Source organism: Gallus gallus, chromosome 8, assembly GCF_016699485.2.
Source record: "Gallus gallus isolate bGalGal1 chromosome 8, bGalGal1.mat.broiler.GRCg7b, whole genome shotgun sequence".
Classification (NCBI taxonomy): Eukaryota; Metazoa; Chordata; class Aves; order Galliformes; family Phasianidae; genus Gallus; species Gallus gallus.
The window spans coordinates 14,366,946-14,393,758 of NC_052539.1; the positions used below are offsets into that span (position 1 = coordinate 14,366,946).

A 26,813-nucleotide genomic window follows, 5' to 3' on the forward strand; every position below is an offset into this window, starting at 1 on the left:
TTAAGCGTTTTAATGTCTTCTATTAAAAGAAAGAAAGAAAAAAAAGTTGCATTGTAAATCTGTGGCAGTGTTGTAAGAGTTCTCACCTCTGACCTTTAGGAGTGACATCCCAGGAATAGCTGGCACAGCTAACTGACAGTATGCAGTCGATGAATTTGAGAAATATTTCTGTCAAAAATAGATGAACCTGATTTCCAAAACCCTTCCTGGTCTGGTTGTGTTCTCTACATGCTGAGGTTTGAAAGTACAGTGAAAGTAAGACCTCTGTGACTGTGCACTTGTAATCACTGGAGATTTGCAAAGAGTTATGGAAAACATTATTAGTCAGTTTGCTGATACTTACTGTATTTGTAGTGGAAGAAAGAGTTCTTTAGCTACTGCTCACAGAAGGTGTCTGAACAAAAACACTTAACTGTAGGAAAACTTTTTGATTTAAATTGAAAGTCAGTTTTGGATTTGATTACTAAAATATGTAGTTCTGCTTTGATTATTTTGAAGTCTCTTTCTTAGTACATCTTCAGTCGCTTACTTGGTGGCTGGGGAACATTTTTAGTTCTGTGGGATCTACGTGTGGAGTAACATTTGCATACGGAATCTCACCACCACTTGGTGGCACTACTTGGCTTCAAAAGGACTTTTTTCTGAACAGAAAAATGCTTTGGTTCTGTAGAGCTGCAATTTAAAGGGGAGCAGCCTTGTTTTAAATTTTCTACAAGTTGCTGATGCACCGTAGAAGTGAAGATACTTCTTATTTAACCTACTGAAAGGATTTGCTTTTGTATGTCTCCATGGAAAATCTAGCTATCATATATTTGAATTTAAGATTATTTCTCATGATAATAGTATTCTCAGAAGATGTATTATTTAATGTTCCCCAGCTGAATTATCCTAGCATTTACTTCTAGTGTTTTACTTAGATTGAATAGTATACTTCAAATGATTTTAGGAGATAACATCAGTTTCATGGTAGTGTTCTTCATAATGTCATCTGTTGCAGGCAAATAAGGGAATAACAAAACTTCTTTCTTGCCTTCTGAAATTTTCTCTGCACTTTTACATTTATTTATTGATGAAAAGCATTAGGAAAGAATTCTCCCTTTTGGTGAGTTCATGCCCTTACTCTTAGTTTCTGCCTGCCAGTTGTGCCAGTTCAGCTGTAAGTGTGCCAGCCTGTTAAACTCGGTAAAGAAATAGTTAACAAATGGAAAGAAGGGATGTGGAGGAAGGCAAGAGTCATTTAAATTGGCATTGCTCCTAAGAAAGGCATAATTCCAATGTATAATGAAGTAATTTGACAGTGTATGTTGAGTCTCAACAGTCTACATGTTGAGTCTCTTTTCTCTGGAAGCTGAAATCTTCTGCAATGACAGCAAAGCTTTTGTTTTATTTTTTTTTCCCTTTACAAGAACTCTAGTAATGGTGCTAGAGCCCACAAGAAGGCATGTACTTTCTTAAGTGTGATCTCTATGTGAGATTCCTCACTCGCTGTGATTATAGTCATAACTGATGGAAGTAGATTTTGTGATGGAGAAATACTTTTCTTACATTGTTTGGAAAGCTAACACTGAGAATCCAGCTTCCTTAGGCCCCTCTGTGGTATGACAAGAAGGCATCTAAGCAAATTGTGAGCTGGAAGAGGGGTTCATCCTGTGAAAAAGTAATAATTGTGGCGAATGCTAAGTAATAGAAATGTTAATAGAAAATGAGATAGAACTTGGAAAGTACGCATTTATAGATTTGAGAATAACAAGATCATTTAGTGAGAGAATTCTGGAAAAGAGCAACACTGGAAGAATATGGCCTCTTCAGGTGGAAACTCATGTGTTCCTATCTGTCCTTTCTATCACTCGACACCGCTGAAGAGTGGGCACCACTGAGGAGAGTACAGTACTGCCCCTTCTGCACTCTCCCATCAGATGTTTGTATGTATGGATGAGATCTGACCCCAAGTCTTCTCTTCTCTATGCTGAACAGTCCCACTGCTGTCAGCCTTTCCTCATATGAGATGCTCCAGTCTCTTAATTGTCCCAATGGCCTTTCAGGAGACTCTGCAGTAGCCCCAGGTCTCTCTTGTGCTGCAGATCCCAGAACTCCAGATGTGGTTTTGCCAGGGCTGAGTTAGAGGAGAAGGGTCACCTCCCTCAACCTGGGGGCAGCATTTCTTTGGACTTTTTTTTTGCCACAAGGTTACACTGCTTGCTCATGTTCAACTTGCTGTCCATTGGGACCCTCAAGTACTTCTCTGCAAAGCTTCTTTCCAGTCTGTGCTGGTGCGTGTTACTTATGGTGCAGAACTTCATACTTGGCTTTGTTGAATATCATAAAGTTTTTGTTAGCTCCTATCTCCAGTGGCAATGGAGACAGTGCCACTGTCAAGTGGCAACATGACTCTAATGTATCAGCCACCTGTCCTGGTTTTGTATCAACAGCAAACTTTCTTGTGATTTCATGCTGCCCCTTCACTTATAAAGATGTCAAGCAGTGTTGGACCCCGTATTGCCCCCAGAGCACAGCACTAGTTAATGGCCACCAACTAGGCTTCACTCCACTCATCACAGTCCTAAAATTTTTAATAGCTTCAGGGGAGGTGGAGGGACGGGGGTCAAGGCAGAGAACCCACACTACCATGTGACCACAGTAATTTCTCTGTGCATGTGAAACTATGGAGGGCAACAGTTTTCTGGTGAAATAGTGGGTATTATCGCACCACAAGTCTGTATTTTTAGAAGTTCTGTGGGCGCTCCTGGGATGCTGTTAGTTATTACCTCATCTGTGTCCACCTTGGAAAAATCAGTAGTTTGACTGTAGTTTTTATCTCTAGTAGAAACTGTGGGCAGTGTCACTTCAAGCTGGTTTGTACTTCTGAAAAATACAAACTAGACAAAGATGCTGGAATGTGAGGACTTCAGTACTTGACTTGTATGGATAGGGCTGTCAAGTGCTGTGGGGAGTTATGGAAGCCTATAGGGTTTCTGTTTGAGGTTTCCATTCAAGATTCAAAGGCTTGGTTTTGTACAGGCTAGGCATCTTTTAGCAGTATCTAGTTCACTTTGAAAAGTCTGCCAATGAGATCATCTTAAGTGGCTGCACCAGCGCTTAAAACTAGAAGAATGTTTTTGAAAGTCATACATCTGATTCTTTTGACACTTGAATTGTATTCTCATTTATTTTATTGATTTCAGTATTGGATTTTAGTGTGATGTACTCCATTGTGACAAATTGGTATATTTGCTTGGGAAAATCAATATTGGAGAAATAAGATTAAGAATGGTTGGTGGCAGTAGCAGTGTTCTATGGTTTCTGAATTTTAAGACAGTCTTGCTTTGGTTGTGAACTGTTGTCTTGCAGATGTGAGATGTTTCAGTATCACTCCTACACATTCTAGAGCAAAAATCATGTTTACAAAATTCTGACATTTTTTTCTAACTGTCTGACACACGGCTTTCAAAGAAGCTGTTTTGTTAACTACAAATTTTCAGGTATATAAACTTCTAGAAAATAAGTGTGCTTCAAGTTTGGTGTTCCTGATTATGATCTTACTGAAAAGACAGAGGGTTTTTTATTATCTTTTTGTGAGTTGATAGACCAGTGGAAATGCTGCCTTGTTTCTCCTGGAAGATCTGAACTTAATCGTTTAGCCAGAAAGAAACCTCTTTAGACTTGAATTCTTAAAGATTTTGTAGACTTGCTGTCTTTTTGTTGCTTAGAGTCCTAAAACTTCAAATTAGTAAATAACATACTCCTAAGAAACTACTCCTTCCTTCCCCGTATTCTGTGTTAGAAATGCTTTGGATTTTTTTTATTTTTTGGAAATACAGATAAAGTTAGTGGTAAAGTTGTATAGCTGGTGACTACTGATGGTGAATTTTCCATTGCTGAGCAATGACAGTTGCATCTATTTGTTTCTTTCTTTCCTCCCCTAATTGTGTTGATCTTCTGCTAGCTTGTATAATGATAAAAGACTCCTATGCAAGTTTCTCTTTGGTCAACTTTTTATAAAGAAATATGACAACTTGGTGAAAATTTCCCATTTTGGTTTGTTTACTTTCTTCTCGTTGCCTCTTTAAGGAATTGGGAGCAATCTTTGCAGTTTAAAATTAAAATAAATAAATAAATAAACAATTGTAGTATTGTAGTCATTGGGATCGCTGTCCATTGTGGTAACTCCTGTATTTTTCGTAGTGTTGCCTCAGTGAATTTTCTTACTACTTAGAAAATCACTCTTAATGTGGGAGCCCAACTAGGTATGAGAAGCTTTCTGATGTTTGGGCTTTCACATAGCCAGAATTTGTTTAGTTTTGAGTGGAACTGCTCAGACTGTAGTTATATTACTGAACATACTCTTGTGTGTGGTGCTGTGAGAGGGCAGTACTGATGGTGCTGCGCAGTGCATGCTGAGCAAGCTCTCTGTTCACTGCAGAAGTTAATAATTCCCAGAAATGTTCAAATGAATTTGTATATTTCAAAGCTCAGTAAGGCAGGTTAGGAGTAAGCAGTCTGTCTGCGCTGTGGAGAATTGAATGTATTTTCAACGGCTGAATTTGCAATCCAGCTTGGCGAAGGCAAAGTGAATCACTGGTTTGTTCTGTGGTTGTCAGGTTTTGTGGTCCTGTTTTCATCTGGGAGGTGGATCAGGGTAGATTTTAAGAATAGGTAGAGGAAAATTATTAGTAGGTATTCTTTGGATGTTTAAAATACCATAATTTTATCATCTTAGGGTATTCATACTGCTGGATAGCACCCCATACTCAGTAGGTGTGAAGTGTGTGCACTGTTATATGGAAGAGGCTAAAGCATTGTGAAGTGTTGTCCAGATACCCTCTAAATAAGATGGTTTTTTTTTTTCTTCATAAAGGTGTGATGAGGTTATGCTTATACACGTGGCTATTTGGGAAACAAGCTTTTTGGCTTTCTCATCCCCTCCTGTTGATCTGAGTAGCATTTATACAGCTTCCTCCTGTTCTGTATGAGTCTTCATTTTCCAGCTGTTGTAAACATTTCACTTTGGATGGAAGCTCAGTACTTGTCAGTGGGCCACGATTAAGTTAGTGAAGGAATAGGCTGCATAATGAGGCAAAACAGGGATCCTCTGCCTTAGCCTGGTGCCATGGTGTGCTTAAAGGGCTTTAGTCAGCTGTTGTTCGGAAATCTGCGACTTTGGTTCCATCAGCTGCTGTTCCAGAAAGCTTTATTTCAGCAATGCTTCTGGATGAAAGTGATGACGTCTGTTAGCTTTTTTTCTGTTTTAATAACAAAGTTTTGAAGGAATAACAAACGTAAATGGAATCGGTACAAGCCTGAAACACCTTTACTGTCTCTTGAATATTTGAATCATCTCAAGTACCTTGGTTATTCACAGATGTGGCTTAAAGGACTTGACATACGACTGGTTACTTGGCCCGGGACAAGTTCAGTTTTGCCTTTCTTGTAGCACTGTGTAAATGGTGTGTTTCTTCAGTTAATTTAGCGAGTAAATTCAACCCATTTAGGAGATGACTCTTAAGTCGTCCTGATACTTAATAGCTACTCTGTGCTTTTAGCTCACTGGTTTGTATTTATGATTTGGTGAGAAACTTAGTATCAAAACACACAGAAGCACTTAATGCTTTTCTCAGTCTTAGCCATGTTTTTCCAACTTCATTTTTCACCTGCAGTGTCCTTTCCAGTCTATTGTAAATGCTTGTAAAGCAGCGTTCTTGTAAGAGAAATGGACAAACCTCTGTCTGTATCTGCTAGTAGACAGCAGCGGAATACGCTTAGCATTGCGGTGCGAGCTTTAATGAACCAGTGTTGTGGGAAGGCACTCCACTTTGGTGTGTGACACTGCTATGTAGTAAAGGTTGTCGTTATGAAATGGCAGCTTGGAAATGTCATAAACCTACTTGTAATAAATACAATTAATAATGTACATAGAACAATGGAATTAAGTAGATTCCTATCAAAAAGAATTCTTAATGAACAGAAAGTGGACAGCATTGATTTGATGACAGGAAGGTTGCATCTAATCTGAATTACTGAGTGACCTGGGAAGCTTGCTGAGAGGGATTACCGAATAATTATGTTAATATGCAATTATCACCTCATTTCTTCTGTAGTAACCTCAAGATGTAGTGTAGTAAGGGTGTTATAGCAAGTGCTGATAGTTTGCAAAAATACTGATGTTCAAGATTTTTGTGACTGTAAGATTAGCTTAAGGCATTTAAATGATGATCTGTCAGCTTGAAGACAGATCTGACCTTACACTTTCAATGCTTAGAGTATCTGGCCACGGGCATTCATATCTGCAGAACTAATTATGATTTGAAACTGATATTTTATGAATAAAAACACTATTTAGAAAGTGAAAATGTAAATGCAGAAGTACTTAATTAAATCAGTTGGAATTGGGCTTAGTTGGCTAAATAATTGGTTCTTTTCTACTTTTGAAAATGAATAATGCCACTATAACAATCAGTGTATCACCTAAGTCAGGATCAACACTGTGGACCATGCTTCATTTGTTCTAGGGTTACCTAAAACAATTGAAGAGAATATTGAAGTATTTCCAAGGTATGAGCCTCGAATTGTGGTGCTTGTGTAGGCTTTCTGTGCGCTGCTGTTTTGCACTCATCTTCTATGTCTGTGTTCTTAAACAAAAAACTGACTGCATTGCCCTGGTAGAGGATGTGGCAAGCGCTATTTGCAATATTAAATTTGAAATTTAATCTCAGTGTTTATGTTTCAAGTACTCTAAGGATTAATTACTGTGTATTTTGACAGAACTAGTACAATATGCATTTCTAATGTGGTATAGAAAGCGTTACTTATAAAACTATGCAGGAAATATGCAAAGGTTATTGTATACTCTTCGTTGCGTCTTTGTTGTTTCGATGACTGATTTTCTTTTTTTCCAAGTTGTTCAGGATTACGTGGCATTTCAGTCTGGATACCGCATCTCCTGAATGGCACGAGTGAAATAATAATGATGTTCTTCTCAAGAGTAATGGCACTGTGTGGAATCATTGTTACTGAGCAAATTCCTACATGTGCAGTACTGCATTTTGGCTCCCTATTATCACAATACTCACAAATCTAAGAATGTGTTTTATGTTTTTTTAAAAATATACTGCTAAAAATGCTAACTGTCTTCTTGTTGTCCAGCACATAATGGATTGTACCACCCTGATAGCTGGAAAAATGTGATAATTAGCAGAAAATTATTAAAACGTAACAGCAATATTATCGATATGGTGAGCAGCTAAGGCTTAATTCAAAGCCTGAAATCTGTAGGGAGTGTTGTATTACCATAGATGCCTTCTAACAGATCCATATGCAGTAGTTCACAATCTTCATAAATACACAGTACAGAAAGGAGTCTCCTTTGAGATTGCATGATGTAATGTTTTGGATATTGTTCATGATAGTTCTGAAGTTTGAGGTGGTTGTATGGTGCCCTCTCCTTGTTTTAACTCAGGTTTTAACTCAGGTTTTAACAATAATGCACATGGTTTTTGTATATGGAACAACGTGATTTTGCCTTCACCCTGTAAACCTGTGAGAAGTTTTCAGGAGCCATTTGATAATGAGGGCTGCAATCTCTGTGTTCTCAGTCAGCCTCCCTGCTGTTTGGGGGGTATCAGTGGGGTTGCTTTAAATGGGAAGCGTCTGTTCTTCCTCTGAACCCCTAACACCACAACAGATGGGTGGAACTTGGAACGTGGAAGGTTTTACCTCAGAGGTGGTAACAGTGAAGCCACTCATTAACACTGAATTTACCACTTTGTTAGCAACATTGCTTCCTGTTGAGAAAAGCTAATGTAGGCTCTGAAATTGACTGAGCATGCACTTGTCTACATCTGCAGTAACAAAATAAAGAAAATGCACGTCTTTCAGGAAAAGCTGACTTACTATATTTCTTCTAAACTGTCTGGGAACGTTTCATAGTCTGCTGCCTTATATTAAATGGAGCTTATGCTGTTCAGTAATAAAATCATTCGAGCAGTTCTGTGTCTTTGCAGCTTTCCCCTCTTGAATTTGATTTTTGCATTACTGATTTTTAGTGCATGTTTGTAGTACTCTTTTCTAACTTGTGTTTATGTTGTGAAGACTCCTGCTGGGTAGTGCATTATCACCATTTAAGGATGATACTGTGAATATGATCTGAAAAGAGCAAAGAAACTCAGAAATCTATGAAATGAAGACAGATATCTGGACCATGTAGTTGATCGTATGCATTAGGACATATAAGGAGTGTAACAAATTCAATCATTTCATATGCATTAGGCATTTGTTATGCAGCTGATGTGAGTATAGCTGCATTGCTAGATTGAGTAGATCAGTAACTGGGTAGCAAAGAAAACACTTTTTGAACTTCTTGCTGTAAAAAGGTTTTTTTCACTTTATTTGTACTACATATACAGTTTATTTTTCTTCAGAATGGTTAAGACAAAATTCAGTATAGTGAGGTTTGTTATTTAGAAACTTTAAGGAGATTAGATTATTTTGTCATTTTGCTGATTTGAAGAGCACAGAATTTCGTGTCCATGTAATTCAAACCTAACCTTCTGGCTAGGTTTGAATTACATGGACAGTTATGATGTTGAATTGGAAAAACTAATAGTTCTGAATTCATTTTGTTGTGTGATGTATAAAGATGAAATTGGTGCCCTTTAAACAGCTTATTTTCTATCCTTAGGAAGAAAGGATGTCAAGCATGATCTTCCTTGACTTTGATGAAGGACCACTGCAAGGAGCCATGGACATTTGTTGTGAGTTATAACACCGTAATTCAAAGAGTCTAGGTAATAACTCCATTTAACAGGATTCTTTATTCAAAATGTTGATTAATGTCTGAAACTAAATATGTGATGGCAGACACAAATCCCCTAAAATATGAAAGTACTATTCAAGGGTAAAATAATGTGTTTTCTGTAAAACAGATAAATGTTTCCATCTCCTAGGTGGATGTTCTAATGCCTTATGCTTACTGTGTTCTCAAGACCCATACACAGGAAACTTCTTTGTGCTCAGTAAGCATTGGGTAGATTATTTTGTGTGTAAATGAAAGTTGCTTGTAGAAAGACATACTTAACACACGCGAAGAATTAATATGTAATATTCTCTGAATTAGTAGATGCTATTGTCATACGCTGAATTCAACATGGTAATTCCATTAGGTAGATAAATCCTAAGTAAATATTTTTCAAACTTCTTATTTTTTTTCCACCTCTAAGAAAATGCTGTTTTATTTGCTTAGCATTTTAAATGGGCTCAGAACATCAGCAGGATCTCATTTATGTATTTGTCTTAAAGCAAGGAGAGCTCTTTTTTAAGAACATAATGGGAAAACATCTCATTTCTTCAGCAAATTTAATCATTTTCTATGTTTGCATCAGTAATTATATGTCCAAAATTGGCCTAGTTTGGATGTATTCTCTATTAATTCTCTATTGATACCAAGTAAATGCACTACAAGCTTTTGTGTATCATTATGTCAACTGTAAACAAGTGCTTTGAAAGATGTGATACCTTGAAATATGTAAAAATCATTTTGGTTTATTTCTTAGGTCTCAAAGGTAATTACATTTTAAAATAATAATAATACGAAAATCACTAAAATGACTGTAGTGGATGTCTGGATAACCTGAAGTCCTTGCTTGTTTTACTTTTAGAATGTAATTAAAGATAAAGAGTATGTTCAAGTGAATGTACATGTAAAATGCATTTGCACAGATTTTGTCAATCATTTTTTCTACCTTGCGTGTAGGTGTTGAGGCTTTTTTTGGACTGAGATAGTACTAGACAGTGCTGTATGGTTATTACTATAGCCTAGCAAAAAATATATATATATATATGTGTGTATATATATATACATACAGTTTTTGGTTCCTTTATTGATTAATTTAAAATATGTCTCAAACTTGTTAAAATATTTTTTTTATTCAAAACATTCTGATTACAGTGTGGAAGAGGATGGTCCTAGAGAAAATTGTAAATTAAAATTGTCATTCTTACATTTCTGTGATTCTGATTCCTTTCTTGCTTGTTTTGTTGTTTTGTTTGTTTGTTTTAGTATAAATGTACTTAATGGACAGACCAGCAACATGGATGATTTAGAGATAAATACTGAAGTTACTGGTGCTAAAGAAGAAGAGGAGGAAATCCTATGTGATTTTGTATCTGAGGAGGAAGGTGGCATTCCTGAATCACAAGAGAGTGACACATTGTTTCAGAAAAACAATACATTGACTCTGCCTGAGGAGCTATCCAGGGACAGATCTGAAAACGCCTTAAGTGGAGGCCAGACTTCTCTATTTATACACACTGGTGCTCCTACTGTTTCTAGTGAAAACTTTATCTTGTCTAGAGGAACTGCTGTTAATGGACCAGTTTCACACTCCACCTCAACAAAAACTTCCATTATGAGTAAAGGCAGTGTTTCACTAACCACTGGACAGCCTGTAGGTCATCATACGGATTCCTGCTCAACTTTGACGGTGGTTCATGATCTTCAGCTGCCTGCAAAGAGTTCAACAGAAAATTCAAATCAGCACCAAGTTTTATTTTTGTTACCTGATGTAGCACATGCTAAGAACATGACTCATTCCATTAAAAATTTACCTACCTCTGCTTCAGTTGGTTGTGATTCACAGAAATCAGTAGGAAATAGTGTAGACAGCACTTTAGTAGGCCAAGTAGAAGTTTGCGAGGATGATAAAAATTTGCTGGTAAAAGACGATTGTGTTGATGCATTAACAGGCATTTCCTCAGGTACAGGTGGTTTCAGATCGGGATGTGAACCCAGCTGGGATCCACAAAAAGAGTTTATACAGTTTCTTATGACAAATGAAGAAACAATAGAGAAGTCTCCCATTCACTGTAAAGTAGGTTTAGAAAAAAAGAGAAAAAGAAAAATGGATGTTAGTAAAATAACACGCTATACTGAAGACTGTTTTGGTGATACTACTTATATTCCTAGTAAGTCAAAACTGCTAACTGTTGACTTCTTGGAACAGAATGAGGAGCTACAGATAGTAGAACCTCAGAAATACTCATTGAGTAAAGTAAAGCCTGAATCCACAGACGAAGAGCTGGAAGCTGTTGATGCTATCCAGCAGCTCATTTATAGTCCCACTGGTAGCTGTGCAGAGGATGCTTCTCCTGTTCACACTAGCACTTTTCTTTCCAATACTTTAAAAAATAAATGTGAACAGAATGATTCTGAATCACCATCTACCTTCAGTACTGATGAACCATCATTTTATCCCTGTACAAAGTGCAATGTGAATTTTAGGGAGAAGAAACATCTGCATAGGCATATGATGTACCATTTAGATGGGAACAGCCATTTCCGACATCTCAATGTCCCCAGGCCCTATGCATGTAGGGAATGTGGAAGGACATTTAGAGATCGTAATTCACTTCTTAAACACATGATAATTCACCAAGAAAGAAGACAGAAGCTGATGGAAGAAATCCGTGAGCTGAAAGAGCTTCAGGATGAGGGTAGGAGTGCACGGTTACAGTGCCCACAGTGTGTATTTGGTACCAATTGTCCCAAGACGTTTGTGCAGCATGCAAAGACCCATGAAAAAGATAAAAGATACTATTGCTGTGAGGAATGCAATTTCATGGCTGTGACAGAAAATGAACTTGAATGCCATCGAGGGATTGCTCATGGAGCAGTAGTCAAGTGTTCTGTTATTGGTAGTGACATATCCCAGAGGAAGTCACAGAAGAAGGCATCCATGAAAGATCCATATTTAGGATCCTCAAAGAAGTCGTCAACGTACATGTGCAAGATGTGTCCATTTACAACTTCGGCTAGAAGCATTTTAAAAAAGCACATGGAATATTTGCATCCAGCATCTTGCATTGATCCCTTTGGTAGCCATCTTAGACTAGAAAAAAGAAAAGGCAGCATAATGGAAGAATCTTTAGATTTTGGTAGCAGGACAAAACAGTTGATCAAACAATCTTCTACGTTTCCAAAGAACTCAGTTTTAAAACAAGATGTAAAACGATCATTTGGCTCAGCATCGCAGTCCAGTAACTTCGGAAAACTTCACAAGAGACCCTACAGGATACAGAAGGCTCGGAAGAGCGTTTCACAGTCATCTGTAAGTGTGTGCAATCTAAGTTCTCCAGATGAGACCCTTTTGATTAGAAATAGCAGTGACCAGAAACTTAAAAAGCTTTCATCAGGCAGCAAAGCAGAGAGCTAGTGTCAAAGCAAGCAATAATTATTGATGTAGACCTAAATATGAAAACTGCAATGATTAAAAAATATACTGATTCTTATCCTTTACGTTTAAGAGTCCATCTCTGTGAGTTCTTTACATTTATTTTCTTCATAAAGTAGCATCCATAATAATTTTTTTGTCATGGATTCAGATAATCTTAATTGCAAAAGAACAGAAGGCTATAAAGATAATAAGCATGTAACTGTTATAAGACTGGTTAAGGAGGGATTGCACTGTTACAGGAGATGGTTTGGATTGCTGTTCAGATTTTCTGCATAAAATGGCTGTTGTTCTTTTACAGAGACTTAACTCTGCTGAAAAAAAAGACAGCTATGAAACAGAGGATGAAAGTTCATGGGATAATGCTGAACTGTGTGATTACACTACGCGGTCTGTGGAGGATGAATCTTACAGTGATATTAATCAGGAGCATGTAAGCCTATTCCCCATATTCAAAGGTAAAATGGAAGATCATGAAGCTGGTGATAAATCTTCACTTAGTTATGAGCAGAATGATGGCTTTTATTTTGAGTATTATGAAGATGCTGAGAGTAGTAACTTCCTGCATGATTTGCATGATGCACAGAATTTAGAAAATGTAGGATCAGCATTGCCAAAGCATAATTCAGTTTTCCATTGGACTGATTTGTCACTTGAAAAGAAGTCCTGCCCATACTGCCCAGCAACCTTTGAAACAGGTGTTGGATTGTCCAACCACGTCAGAGGACATCTTCACAGAGCTGGATTAAGCTATGAAGCCCGTCATGTTGTTTCACCAGAACAGATAGCAACAAGTGACAAAATGCAACATTTTAAAAGAACTGGAACAGGAACTCCTGTTAAACGTGTTAGAAAAGGTATGTGTTTTTTTAATTTGTTTATTGTTGGTTGTTTTTTTAAGTTTTGGTGTAGAGGGGACAAAGTGCACTAAATTGAGCACTAAACAAGACTTGCTTTATTTTGTTGTAAAGCCTCTCTTCGTCCTTGTGATTTGCTATTGTAATATTTAACAGTACATAATTGTCAAAATACATGAAAATTATTTTCTTTGTAGCAATTGAGAAATCTGAAACTTCCTCTGAGCACACGTGTCAGCTTTGCGGAGGCTGGTTTGATACTAAAATTGGATTGTCAAATCATGTGCGAGGACACCTGAAGAGGCTTGGCAAAACCAAGTGGGATGCACACAAGTCTCCGATCTGTGTTTTGAATGAGATGATGCAAAATGAAGAGAAGTATGAAAAAATACTAAAGGCTTTGAATAGTCGCCGTGTTATTCCCAGACCCTTTGTTGCTCAGAAATTTGCATCAAATGATGACTTTTTATCTCAGAATGTTTTACCTCTCGAAGCATACCATAATGGCCTAAAGACTGAAGATATATCTGTGTCTGCATCAGAGGAAGAAGGGCTGAGTTTCCTAAATGAATGTGATGAAACAAAAGCAGTACTACATAATGAAAAAAAAAATCAGTCACTTACACTGATAGAACTTCTGAAAAATAAAAGGTTAGGAGAAGAAAGGAGTCCTGGTATTTCTTCTCAAAAGATTCATAATCAAACTGCGAGAAAGAGGTTTGTTCAGAAATGTGTTCTTCCATTAAATGAAGACAGTCCATTGATGTATCAGCCACAAAAAATGGACTTGACTATGCAGTCAGGTAAGAAGGTGTTTCTCGCTGTCTTGACAGCATTTCCAAACAAATGTTTTAATTCACAGAAAATGTACAAGTGCAGAGGATTTTAATTGGGAATTTTGTTTATTGAATTCTTGTTTCATTTCCAGAGGATCTTGACTGCGAGAGGTAGCACAAGAAATTTTTCTTGTGTATTTTTTAAGTGAATATTCAGTACGGAGGGCTTCTGGCACAGAATGTAGTACCTGTTCTGCGTATGGTTGGGCTTACAGGTTCAAAGTGGGCACAAAATGAGCCTCAGAAAGGAAGACAGCCTGCAGTAACCATATGTTGAAGTGTCCGGGCGTATTTGGTAGACTTAACAGTTCTGAAGTGTTTGGGCTTGTGACCCTGTTTCTGGGCTTCATAACTACTGGTTTGAGAATCACATCATTTAAATCTTGGAGGTTTGTGCAAAACAGCATTTGCTCAAACTGACAGAACTGTCGATGCCATTATTAGCACATAGTATTTTAAATTGATTAATTTCTCTTGACAAATTTTGATGTTTTTAGGCAAACATGCTCTTACACCATAGATTAATTATTGTTTGTTTTAAAATTGTGGCTGCTCTGAGAAACTGGTGCTTTCTTAAGGTCTGTCTGTGCTGAGTGAAGATGTGCGTCAGTTGGAATACAGCTGTAGCCAGTAGGGTTCTGATATGCGGCATCTGACCGATGGGGACAAAGATGTTCCCTGCACTGAGACTTGTGCTGATGAGGCAATTCTGTAACCAACTTTCTAGCTACTCTGTACTTGTAAAGCAGTTTTTTTAGAGTGATGTTTTTAACCTACTGGTCACGTAAGAGTTATTTCTAGTCTTGGGAAATTCTAGGATTCATTTCAGTGTGTATGCAGAGCTTGCATTTACCTGTTCCTTGTTGGAGCACCACCCTACGGTGCTGCAAGATTCTTTAGGCTGAGGGGAAGGATCTTAGTTTTATACTCATGACTTTTTTGGTTCTGTTGGTTTTCTCATTAGTACCCAGTGCAGGTTAGTAAAATTGGCAGTGCCTTATACTTTTTTTCACCTCTATTCTTGTCTGCCCTTAAAGAAATAAGAAGTCCAGTGTGCTCGGAAGTTCTTTTAAGGCACTATGAAAGTGTGACAATCAATTTCTTAAGGTGGCTTTCTAAAATGATAGAAGTGGAACAGAATTACGTTCAATGCCATGTGGATATATGTGGTGGTTGTTGAAGAAAGGAGGTTACTTTATACAGGAAGATGTGTCTTTGACAGGCTTAATTATTTGAAAAACCAAGCTAGAGGAGAAGCTTGCCAAAACAGACACTGTTACTGCTATCTGTTTAATATTTACTGCTGAGTGCTGGGTAGCAGCACCTGTTTGGTTGCGATGAACAATCAGGTTAAAATACACACATGCTTACATACTACTAATAGTTATGTATGGGGCCCTATCATTATCTGCGGCCGAGGTGACAGTTTGACAACTAACGATTGCACTGTGCCAGTTGAGTTGGTGAGAAAATATTTAGCATCAAGTTGAAATTCTTCAGCTCTTCCTAAAAAGGCAAATGTTTCTAATCTCATTTTTAGTTTTCAAAAAGCTGTGTGGTTTTTTCTTGTTGTTGTTGTTGTTGTTACTTGTTTTCTAAACTTACCTGAAAAAAACTGCACATCTTCTGTGTGCTGCTGGACAATAAGACTCTTTCCTTTCTGCAAGCGGAGGCATTCTTTCTGAGTAGATTGGGCTTTTTTATCTGTTCTTCTAATAATTTATTAGTGGAGAACTGGAAACAGTATATCTTTAGTGAAACGACAGGAGAACGTTATGGTAAAGTTGAGCAGGGGAGAAGTAATAATGCTTTCTTTGTCTGGTAAGTGAGGGGTTCAGTATTTCACTTTCACTGTTTTCCTGTGATAAAAGCATGCTGCTTTGTTGGTTATTTGGCACAGAGATTTTAGCAAAAAACTTTGAATCGTTAACTTTCATTATTGGTGACATATCTAAAGTAATGAACAGAAAATGCACTGAACAAAATGTTTTGTCTAACAGCTGTTCAGTTATGTGCTTTACCACCTTTCTCTCTAAGCCTTCAACAGTAGCCTAATTTAGTATTGAGCCTTTTTGTCTTATGGGTAAAACACTTTCAATTACTGCTTTGTCAACCAGACTTTTAAAGTTCTCTTTATTGGAAATGTTACAAGCTCTGAAATTTCTCAACAGTACTGTGCTATTCAAATTGCAGGATTGTGTTTTGGGAATAGAGCTTCGTGATACAGAGATGTGTAGGAACTTGTTAGTAGCCTGATGCAGAGTAGTCTAATGGGTTCAAGTTGCCTTCCTTCTGTTCTTTTCAAGTAACAAGGTTTGGCTTAAAGCACTGCGTGGAAAGCTAATGACGGTTAACTTCGATCCTTCTAATATACTAAACAATTGCATCAATGCAGTGAATATATTTAAAACCATCTTTATTACAGAAAACCTTTTGCAACGCTTTGAGAATTTCATTTTTTGAAGAGAGAACTGGATTATAGTTTTCTTTTGAATGATAGGTATGCCTGTGAAGCTTAGAACGTGTGTGCATTGCAATACGACGTTTACAAGTGCTGTTAGCCTGTCCAACCACTTACGCGCTTATGCACGAAAGAAGAGTGCTGGACTTTTGACTGGGACAGGTATGTTTTGTTACAGATGTAAAAGCAAGTCTGTCTATGATACATTTTCCTCATCAGACTGGACAAAAGCATATGTTAACTCAAAATAATTTTGAAGCTTCCGTTGATAAACAATTTATTTGCCATAAAACTTCAGCAACTTGTAAACAAAGCTATGTTGCTGTTGTCCACTCTCATGTCTGATTTTCATTCTTACTCATTTATTTTGGATCCAACACTTAAGGTATGTGTAAGCAAAACTAAGAGATGTTCACTCAAAATTCATTCTCCCACGATATCACAATTTCCAAACCAACTAGTAGACCATCTAACGAAGTCTTTATAAGTACCTCAGCAATTAAAAACATTTAAGAAATAATTATATTACATATAGCTACTAAGAATACTGTGGCTACAAACGGAAGAACCAAGTAATTTTCCAACTTGTATATTTCAACCAACATAGTACATGTAGCTGTTTTCATTTTTTGTTTGGTTCACAAACCAATCATGGAATGATTGACAATAGAGTGAGTGTGGTACAGCACTTGGCACTGCTATTAATGCTTTTTTTATTAAAACACACGTATATTGAAAATCTTCTAGTATTCTGTATTTTGACTCATTTCCAAAGACATGCAGTTTTCTTGGCTGTAGGCAGATTCCTGAGTTTACCTGGGAGTAGTGCTTAGATTAGTGGGATTTTGTATGGTCAGCAGCAAGTTGGGGAGCAAACATGGAATATAGTGAGGAAAACTTAGAGAGATGAATTTTAAACTATGAAGTAACTCAGAAGGGCAGCAGTCAGTTTCCTTTATTGACAAGCACAGGCATTTACATAATGCTGGAAAAATATATAATTCCATTTTTTATCTGTAGATGCAATTTGTTATGCTGTATGTATAATAACAAATAGTTTCAGGCTTTCTCTGTGACAGGCTGAAAAACATTTAAATGTATTTTACACACTGAGCCTGTGGATGCCACATCTTGTTATACATAATGATATAATGAAGTAGATTTAGAATGCAAACAGACTAATATCCATTGTGCAGGAGAATATGATTTCAGTGATTCTGAAAGTTTTCATGCTTACGCAATAGAAAGATGGTGACAGTGGACTTCTTTTACCACTGCTGTCGTTTGATGGTACCTATGGTGCTTCTATATGTACTGGTAAATATAACTATATTTAAATTGCACATTAAAATCTACCAGTTATTAAATGAAGGAGACACCAAGGCAAAGAAAATAGTACGCAGAGCCTGGATCCTAGAAAAGCTCCTTTCACCTCAGCTAAATAGGAAATGTGGATGCAGCTTTGGAGGTTTTTTGTTTTGTGGTGTTGTGTTGTGGTCATTGGGTTTTTTGGTGGCGGTGGTGGTTTTTCTTAAGGAGCAGTTTGCAAGCTAGTAATAGCTTGCTCATCTGAGCAGTTGATGCCTTCTTTTTAAGAACTTAAACCCCCTGGGTCTTGTGTCATTGGAACTAGAAGTTTGTTTAAAATGAAGTTAGAAAGAAAACTTAACAAAAATACCAAGAACTTGCTTCTAGTTTCAGAAGGTAGAGCTGATCTAGATTAATAGCCCATGCCATACAGATAAAGGCATTTCACTGAAAATGGTGACTTAAGTTATAGCTATAACGTTATGCAACCAATGCACATGTGCTCATTCAGTAGTTAACACTGAAAACTTTGCACAGTTACAGAAGGTATAAATTTGACAGTTTGCTCGTTGACTCTTCATTTGAGCAAGCTCGGTGTAAACCTAGTAGAGCAGGTAATAGACTTTTAAACTGATTATTTTTTTCCTGATACTCCACTGTACATTGGAAGCTTTGCTAGGAGGATGACAGCTTTACTAGATTTCACTAGCACACACTGATTTTAAACTTTGCTGAGTGTTGTGCTTGGGCAGATTTCAGTTTATCTTTTTAAAAATAGTTGTGGTTTTGAGCTATTTATAGACGTTTCTTGCTTGGCTTCAGCTTGGAACTCTTATGGAGACACTGACAATACATTTATACGGGTTTCTTTTTCAGTTTTCATGAGGTGATTTCTTACATCTTCCAAAGCATACAGGACTACCATAAAGAAATCTGATTGGTTGCATATCATAGAATCACAGAATGGCCTGGGTTGAAAAGGACCTCAGAGGTCATCTGGTTTCAACTCCCCTACCATGGGCAGGGTCACCATATTTATCTTAGTTTCTTGCTGTCATTAAATAAGTTTGTGTAAACATGAAAGCTCTAGTTCTTTTATGATTTGGCAATTGTTATGGGGGGCTATCTAGGTGTTACTGTTCAGTAAAAGAAGCACAGTAAGCTGTACAAGTCACCTAAGTGAGAGCTGTCCCAGGGCTACATTAGTATATGCAGTAGTCTACTCAGTTTTTCAGTCTGTCTGTGTGTTTTTAATAGATGGTTATCATATCGCTTTTCTAGCTGATGCCTTTTTTCTTCAGAATCAGTAATTTGATTTCATTTAGTCAAATGTTACCAGTTGCATTTTAAATGCATTTTTTTTTGAATGCAACTTGACATTTTTAGTTACAACTGAAACAGTTGCATAAGAGTAAATTTTTGAGAAGGGGTCAGCAGAAAAACATTCAGAAGTGGAACTTTATAGGCTGTTGGCTGTTCAAAATTAGTGTTTGTTATTAAGCTTAATTTGTGCTTCACCACTGCATAGCAAATGCTTCACTGAGTTTGTTTTTTTGGTTGCTGGCTTTTGTATTAGTAGTTGCATGATGGTCTTCTCACGTTTCTCAGAGTATGTGGCAAACTGGCTCTTGTGATTATCAAACAGACCTGTGCAAAATCTTCTAAAAGCATCCGGCCCTTCCTGGTACAGTTGTATATCCAGCTTCCTTTCTTTTCTTTTTACCAGGCTTCTCTTCTTACCTGAAGTCTCCTGCCTTACACCTTGGCTTTTTACATCTTCTCTTTTTCTTACTCTGTCCACCTACTCAATCTCTTCTTAACAGCTGTCATTTTCTGGGAGTCATCGCTCTCTTATTCTTTGGACTCTGCTTCTGTAGATGGAGAATACTCTCCCAGAAGTTTGGGAGAGAACAATTATATACAAGTAAGGACTTTGCCTTGAAGCCAACAGTATGGCTGAGGCAGTGATTTCTGTGGCCACCACCTTTCCAAATAGTTTCTAATATTGCAATTGTAGCTTCGGGGAGTTTGCTGTAGAAGCGTGTGCAACCACATCAGGGATCAGAGATCTGCTGGATTTGCATGTCTTTATTCGATGCTGATCAGCCAGCGCAGTGGGCCGAATTTAGCATCGCATAAAATCCTTCAGAGGATTCAACCAAATTACTGGAGTATAATATATATATATGGGTGTAAAAAAAAATTCTGGCTTTCTTTTGTGCTGTACTTTGCAATAATGATGAGACAAGGTAAAAAATGATTGAATTTGATGAATTAGTGAATAAATACACAAGAAGGATATTTTTCTAACTTGGCAGTGTTTTTAAATGGTTAATTAGAGTCACTTATGTATGCACTTATTCAACTTGTGTCATATTTTATGACAAAAGTCATGAAGTCTTAATAAAGAACGGGCTTCAGTCTACTGAAAAGAAAGGTGTTCCACTTTGGAGGATATTAAGAAGTGGAGCATGCAGGTTAGCATAGGTGTGTTTTAATTTTAAGACTCAGACCAAAGATAATGGAATTAAGGACCTCCCGCTGTGATGTTCGTAATTCATATTGTCCTGGATGTGCTGATTGTAACCTCCTATCTCCATCTGCTTGTCAGTCATTCTTGATAAACTATCCCAGATGCAGTGGGTTTTTATACACAGCCTTCAGATACAGCGTGTGTTTTTCTAAACATAATGATCAAATTGGACTTAAGTGCCTCAAGAAGTTTACTCTGAAGTTTGGTTATCTTCCGTTGTTTTACGTGAGTTTTCTCTCTGTCATGCTGTGTCAGAGTTTTGATGAAGTGGTACAACTTGTTGTTCACAAAAGGCTTTTGAAAGCAGCAGCTAGCCAAACTTGAAGGAAGGAGGCTTCTTTCGAAGAGAACTGGTCCTTTATGGAGAATGGCCCATAATAATGAAGGTTAATAGTTTCGGGAGCTGTCTTAGCCACAAAGTAGGCATAATTATAGGTAGCTCCTGCATCTCTTTGGCAGTTTGCTGCAAATACAGTCTGAATTTCATTGCAGGGACTGCATTATCTTTGATCTCTTCCTGAAAGTGCTAAAAACACTTTCTGCTGAGGTCATCCTTTGTTTTACAGTAAAGGTATCGAAAGAGTTTTGTTCAGAATGTGCTTTGTTACAGGCAAAACAATAGTATGTCTTATTTGATGCTTGCAAATGCTTGCGGGCATCATACCAGCAGTGTGTAAGCAGGTGTGACATGTAACTTCATTTAAAGTTGTTAGTCTCTAGATAGACAGAAGCAGAACTAACGTGAGAGTTACTGGTGTGTGTCCTTGGTAACTGGTGTTGGAATTACAGTTTTTACTCAAGTTTATCCAGATCTTACTCTTTTTCTCCATTTTTCTGCTTCAGTGAGATAACTTCACAACAAACTTGTGTTGCTTTGCACCCTCTAAAATGTAAAGAAATATGTTCACTTGGTCATAAGACAAAGGTAACAAAAATAACCCTTGCAGAACACAGATTTAATATTCTTAGTATCTTTTGTGTTTTTAACAGCAGCTTCTTGCTGGGCATATATTCTATGTCCAATCCTAGCTAAATTATTCTAAGAATGCATTGAGTGATCTCATTATTGTTTTTCTTGAAGTCTCATTATATTTTCTGCTCTTCATTTTGTATTTTCTCTGTTTAGAATGTCTGTTGTAAATGATGCAGAGATGTCCATGTCTGTTTTGATTTTTTGTTTGGGTTTTTGTGTTTGTTTTGTTTTGTTTTTTTTAATTGTTCTTGGGAAAATGTACCTTTCAAGGAAGTAGTAACTACTTCTCCTGGTGTATTATGATTGTCTGTTTATCTGTGTTGCTGTCCATTTGATTTCATAGTAGTTCAGAGGGTTTTTTTCCTAGAAGAATATACAAATGCTTAAAACTATTTGGGAGCTCTGTTACAGAAAACCAAATAAGAAGGTGAAGACTCTGAAATGCTTGGGATGTGTGTGAGTAGAATCAAATTTCTTGATGAGAATGAATGTGTTAAGTTTGCGAACCTGAAGGAAACAAGCTAGTTCTTGTTTCAAATGCCTGTGGGCTTTTCTAGGTAGAGCCTACTGTCTACTGTTTTTTCTGCTCATTTGTATCAACTGGCATCAGCTAACTGACTTCAGGTGCAACTCCTGGATGCCTTTGCATTCAAAGAAAATGATGACTTGTAATTGTTTCCTTCCTTCACATGACATTTTGCAAAATCAGCAGTGGCAAAGCTTTTGCTGTAACAACTGCTTCAGATAAGTCTTCCCTCATGCAAGTAATTCTCTTCAGAGAATCAGCCTCTTGGTTTCAGTATTTTGTCTGCTTACATTTCTAGTGATGTTGTTACTGGTGTTGCAGTATATGACATGTTTATACTACTCGGTAGTTCCTAAAGCTTTAAAGATAGTGATTTTCCTTCCTAATTATTTAAAGGGTATCTTTTTGATGAGAACATAAAACAGTAAGGAACCCTTACCTGTTCACTTTTTCAGAAGTTATCTTGGCCATTTCTCTCTCACTGGCTTTATATTGAGACTGCTTTCCTTGGTACTGTCAGAAAAAAAACACTGTTGAGGCTCATCTTCGTAATGATGGCTTCACCCAGAGTTTGAAAGAAGTTTCTTTAGGTTGGTGTCTCCTCCTTTTCTACTTGTCTGCAGTCTGATTCATTCTCTGGTTCCTTCAAACCTCCAAATATCGTTCATTTTTTTTCGAGGCACTGTGAGAATCTTCAGTCTGGGGATGGAAATGGGAAGTGCTCGTTGTGTCTATGAGTTTAAGGTTTAGCTACAGGGTAAAAGCCATGTTTGAGAGGAGCTCTTTTGGAAGACAGGAGAAGAATGACAGATGCAATTGAGCCTGTTTGTATGTTCTTTAAATCAGCATGTTTTGCCTCCACAGATGACGTCTTATGCTTCAGGATACTAAGCTTTTCTGTTCTTTGTTACACGAGTCAGAACTTAGGCAAGTTTAACAGCTTTTGAGTTCCACTGTTAAGATGTCTCAGTAGCATAGCATGTGCCTTTTTAGTATCAATATCACTCATTACTGTTCTTCAGATTTCTGTGTAGTTTTAGTGTGAGTATCTTGTGTTTTTTGGAATACAGTATAGCTAGATAACATTTATCAGTCCCAAACTTCTCGTCTTTCTTGAGCCTTATCAACTGTTTTCATCATCCCAACATTAACTCAGTTTAATACCCTCATCCTCCAACTTTGGCTACATTCTAGAATCTCCAGGTTTTGTTGTAGATTCCCGTTGCATCTGTTTATGGAAGGTGTAAACTTTTTAATGCTAATTGAACCTGTTTGCTATGTGTTTTCAGATAACACACATTGCTTTCGTGAATGGTTTCAAACAGACTGAATTTAAAAAGATGGCCTTGCCATCCCTGTTGGTTGTTCTAATACCATCTCCCACCATAGAGGATCAATACATAATTTTTGCAAGATGCTTTATGGTTCAGACAGGAGTGAGGAGGAAGTTCCATTTGAAGTTCATCCATAGTATATAGAAGGAAAAAGGTTTTGCTTCGTTGAAAACAAATGACAAGTGTTGCATTCCAACTAGAAATTCTTCATTGCCTTAGCTGAAAGCTACAACTTTGTGAAGATGCAGCCTGCTTGAACATGAGTGGTCTTACAACGTTATTTGAATTACAAAACAATTTCCACATTTTGACAGTGTTTTTTGAATGAAAGGATATTTCCAATGGTGCTTTGTTTTTGTATAATTCCAGAAGTTAGCAGGTGCCTGCTGGTACTAAAACAACAGTTTAATGCTGAATGTCAATTACCTAGTCTTTCAAACTGCAAGTGCTGTGCTTAAGGAAAGAGGTGGAGGTGGGGAGGAAGGCATCAGATGTTTCACCAGCACACTCTTAGAGCATGTTACTATTGTTTTGGAATGTAGCTATAACTAAATATACAACAGCAAGGAGGTAGCTATCTTTTCACCACTTCTGTAGGGAATACTCACTGAATATCTCTGGTTTAACTCTGTCTGAAATATTGTTTTTTACATATGGAAATTTCTCTCTTCTTAGCTTTGGACTGTAAGCAAAAGAAGTCAAGGTCAAGATCTGGAAGCAAGAAAAAAATGCTGCCATTACCTCATAGTGCTGATGAAGTTTACATACTCAGATGCAGGTACATAGGGTTATTTTAATTGAAAGACTGTTCTTAAGAGCTTGCTTATTTTAGTTGTAGGAATATTTAAGATTATGTTCTGTAATGTTTGTGATGACGCTGGATAAGACTAAGGGGAAAGCAGTTGATTATTTTCATTAATTCAGACAAGATAATTTGAATCAATTGTACTTAGTTATTAAATTGCCAGCTCCCATGTCTAAAGCTAAAATCTTATTGGCCATGCTTGAGTAATACTCTGTTCTTCAAAAGAAACCTTCAGAGGATCAGATTCCTAGTATTACAAACATAGGAGCATAACATGTATGACCTGCTGAGAACTGTGTTTATGGTTACTACAGATGCACTCAGTTAATAAGGTTTTCAGCTAAATATAGATAGAGGCAGACTTCAAGAAAATTAGGGCTTTGTTTGAATGATTTTTGAGCAGTGCTAGATATATCTTGATGGAACAATTTTAATATTTGCATAGGTTTTGTGGTCTGGTCTTTCGAGGACCTTTGTCTGTTCAAGAAGACTGGATAAAGCACTTGCAGCGACACATTGTCAACGCAAATCTTCCACGGACTGGAGCTGGCATGGTTGAAGTCACATCGCTACTTAAAAAACCTGCTTCGATTACTGAAACTTCGTTTTCTTTACTGATGGCAGAAGCAGCATCATAGAACAAGAAAACATTTTCAATTTGAATTGGATGTAAATTTGAAGTACTTTGTCATTTTTTTAAATAAATTGTTACACTAAATTATGTTTATAAATCCTAAAGGCAAAAATAGAGGAAGTGGATTACAATAACATCAAAATAAATTGAATACTTAACAGTTACAGTAAGTAGTCTTTATATTTTATATAGGGTGGAAGATGTGTTTTTAAGGTTTATTATGTTTTTGTCAGTTACTGTGTTCACTATCAATACAAGACCATTACATGTATGGCAGCCATTTTTAAATCGTTGCACATGGGTACTTAAAAAGACAGATTTTAATAAAACAAAGAAACCACGTTCTCTGCAGTGTTACCCAAATCAAGGCTCTGTTTATTCCAAAAAAAAAAAGAAAGAAAAAGAAAAGAAAAGAAAAAAAAATCACATAGTAAAATAAGATATTATATTTTGTTTGTATGTATGTAGTGTTTTGTATAATATCAAGAACTGCTAATACAATTTACTCAACTTTAGGGCATTAAATACCATGTTACTTCATAGTTCAAGAGACTGTTTCATTCAAATAGGGCAATTAGTACTCTTCTATCTAGGTGTGTAAGTGTTTTTTTTAAATCACATGAGGCTTTTTGTACTAAAAAGTGGAGGGAAACTTGTCTAAACAAATTTCTAAGATAAATATGTACATAATACTGGAAATTTGTGGTAAGGAAATATTCTTTACTTCAGTTGCATTTCTCACTGACAATAAAGTGGTGCATCCATGCTACCTCCTACTTGTCAACAAAGATGGTATTTACCCTTATGTTTTTGTATCATAGTAGATTCAATCCAACTTTCTTTATTACAAAGCATCTTTTTGTTAACAAGTTTGTTCTTTATGATGATTTACTTAAAGTCTGACTTGCTTACAGAAGTTTGCCTCTCTACTATTTTATTTAACACTGTAGAAATGTACTAATAAGCATTGCTCACTACACGGTTAGAGTAGACTTTTCATTTATAATTCTGTTTAAAAGGTTGATCATTTTAGAAAATTTGAACACAGGTTGAAATGTTTCTACATATGAAGAGAATGTTTACAACTTAAATTTTAGAGCTTGTTTTGGATGTGATTATATGTATGAAAACTGTAACACTATGCTCATGCTAAGGACCTACTTACAGAATTACTGAAATAAATGTGCTGTGAGGATGGAAATATGGTGCAGGTGTCTTGGTCATGCTGAATTGTGTTTGTTCATTCAAACTGTCTTTGGAACATGATTTTTGTTTAAATCATAAGTCAGATTCCTCTACAAATCAATTTTGTATGCAAATAACATTTCATTTTACTCATATAGGGTAACAGATACTGTAGTTAAGCCAAGGATATGCATTGATATTTTCCTTATATGTAAATAAAGTTAAAAGCAGTTAAAGCAAGAGGAGTATTTTGGTAGAGTATATACATACCTCACTGCCAGTGAAATTGCTTTCCTATGGTATATCTCCTTACCAGAAAAATCTCTAAATAAAAAAGGTTTAAAGAAAATCTAAATGTCTATAATGTGAAGCATTTATTTACATTGTGTGGATTAAGTTTGTGAAATGGATTTGTCTTGCTTGAAATTAAAATATTCTCATTATCTTAAGTAAAAATAAGTTTACTTGCAATAAAATGACTTGTTCAGACACATTACATTTGGTTGGTGGAAAATATGAATGATGTCGATCTGCCTCGTACGTGTGCAGTTAACACACAAGGTTTGTTAGCATCTGATATAACAGATGAACTAAAGGCAAACAGTTGTGGAGGATGGAGTCCTGAGGCAAGGCCATCCTATGTCTGGCAAGGTTGTCATTCAGTTAATGCTGCCGGGTGTTTTACTGTACAAGTTCCTACTGTTAACATAAACTTCATTGTCCAAATGTATTCCTACTGTTCTGTTTTGTTTTTTAACCTGGAAAACGCCCATCAGTCCATCTAAAGGCCAGAAATAAAAATTACTTCAGAGATTTTAGGAAAGATAAACAGAGCGTTAAAGTGTATTGCAGACATATTATGTGTATACAGACTGACTAAAAAATGCTGACTTTGTATATAATTGTGGGATTTTTTTTATATGATGTGAAAATGAAATATTTACAGCAACATGTTGAAACGGAGGGAAGTGATCAGATCATCTTGAATGTTTGTAATGCTTTAATTGAGTGGTTGTTTACTCGTGTCACCAAAAAGGGTGCCTTTGAGCACCAGATTCTGTTGCTGTTCAACATGAAAGATCCAATTAAGTGCAAATTATATTTATCTAGAATGTTTATAAGGGAAAGCCATACTGTGCA

The 26,813-nt window shown here is 36.7% G+C and overlaps 1 protein-coding gene across 50 annotated transcripts in view; it reads left to right on the forward strand.

Annotated features, from left to right (window-relative positions):
- Nucleotides 1-26,403, forward strand: part of ZNF644 (zinc finger protein 644) — a 74,290-nt gene extending 47,887 nt beyond the window's left edge. For 13 of the 50 annotated variants that reach the window (XM_025153006.3, XM_040705099.2, XM_040705093.2 and 10 more), the window contains 7 exons: nt 8,675-8,780; nt 10,052-12,098; nt 12,523-13,078; nt 13,276-13,881; nt 16,415-16,537; nt 23,725-23,827; nt 24,300-26,403. In XM_025153006.3, the coding sequence (XP_025008774.1) occupies nt 10,083-12,098; nt 12,523-13,078; nt 13,276-13,881; nt 16,415-16,537; nt 23,725-23,827; nt 24,300-24,492 (3,597 nt within the window). In that variant the 5' untranslated portion in view covers nt 8,675-8,780; nt 10,052-10,082 and the 3' untranslated portion in view covers nt 24,493-26,403. Of the gene's footprint in view, nt 1-6,506; nt 6,550-6,894; nt 6,980-8,674; nt 8,781-10,051; nt 12,099-12,522; nt 13,079-13,275; nt 13,882-16,414; nt 16,538-23,724; nt 23,828-24,299 lie in introns of all 50 variants that reach the window. The other 37 variants (XM_040705120.2, XM_040705116.2, XM_040705118.2 and 34 more) reach the window with 10 other exon arrangements.
- The last annotated feature ends 410 nt before the right edge of the window (nt 26,404-26,813 follow it).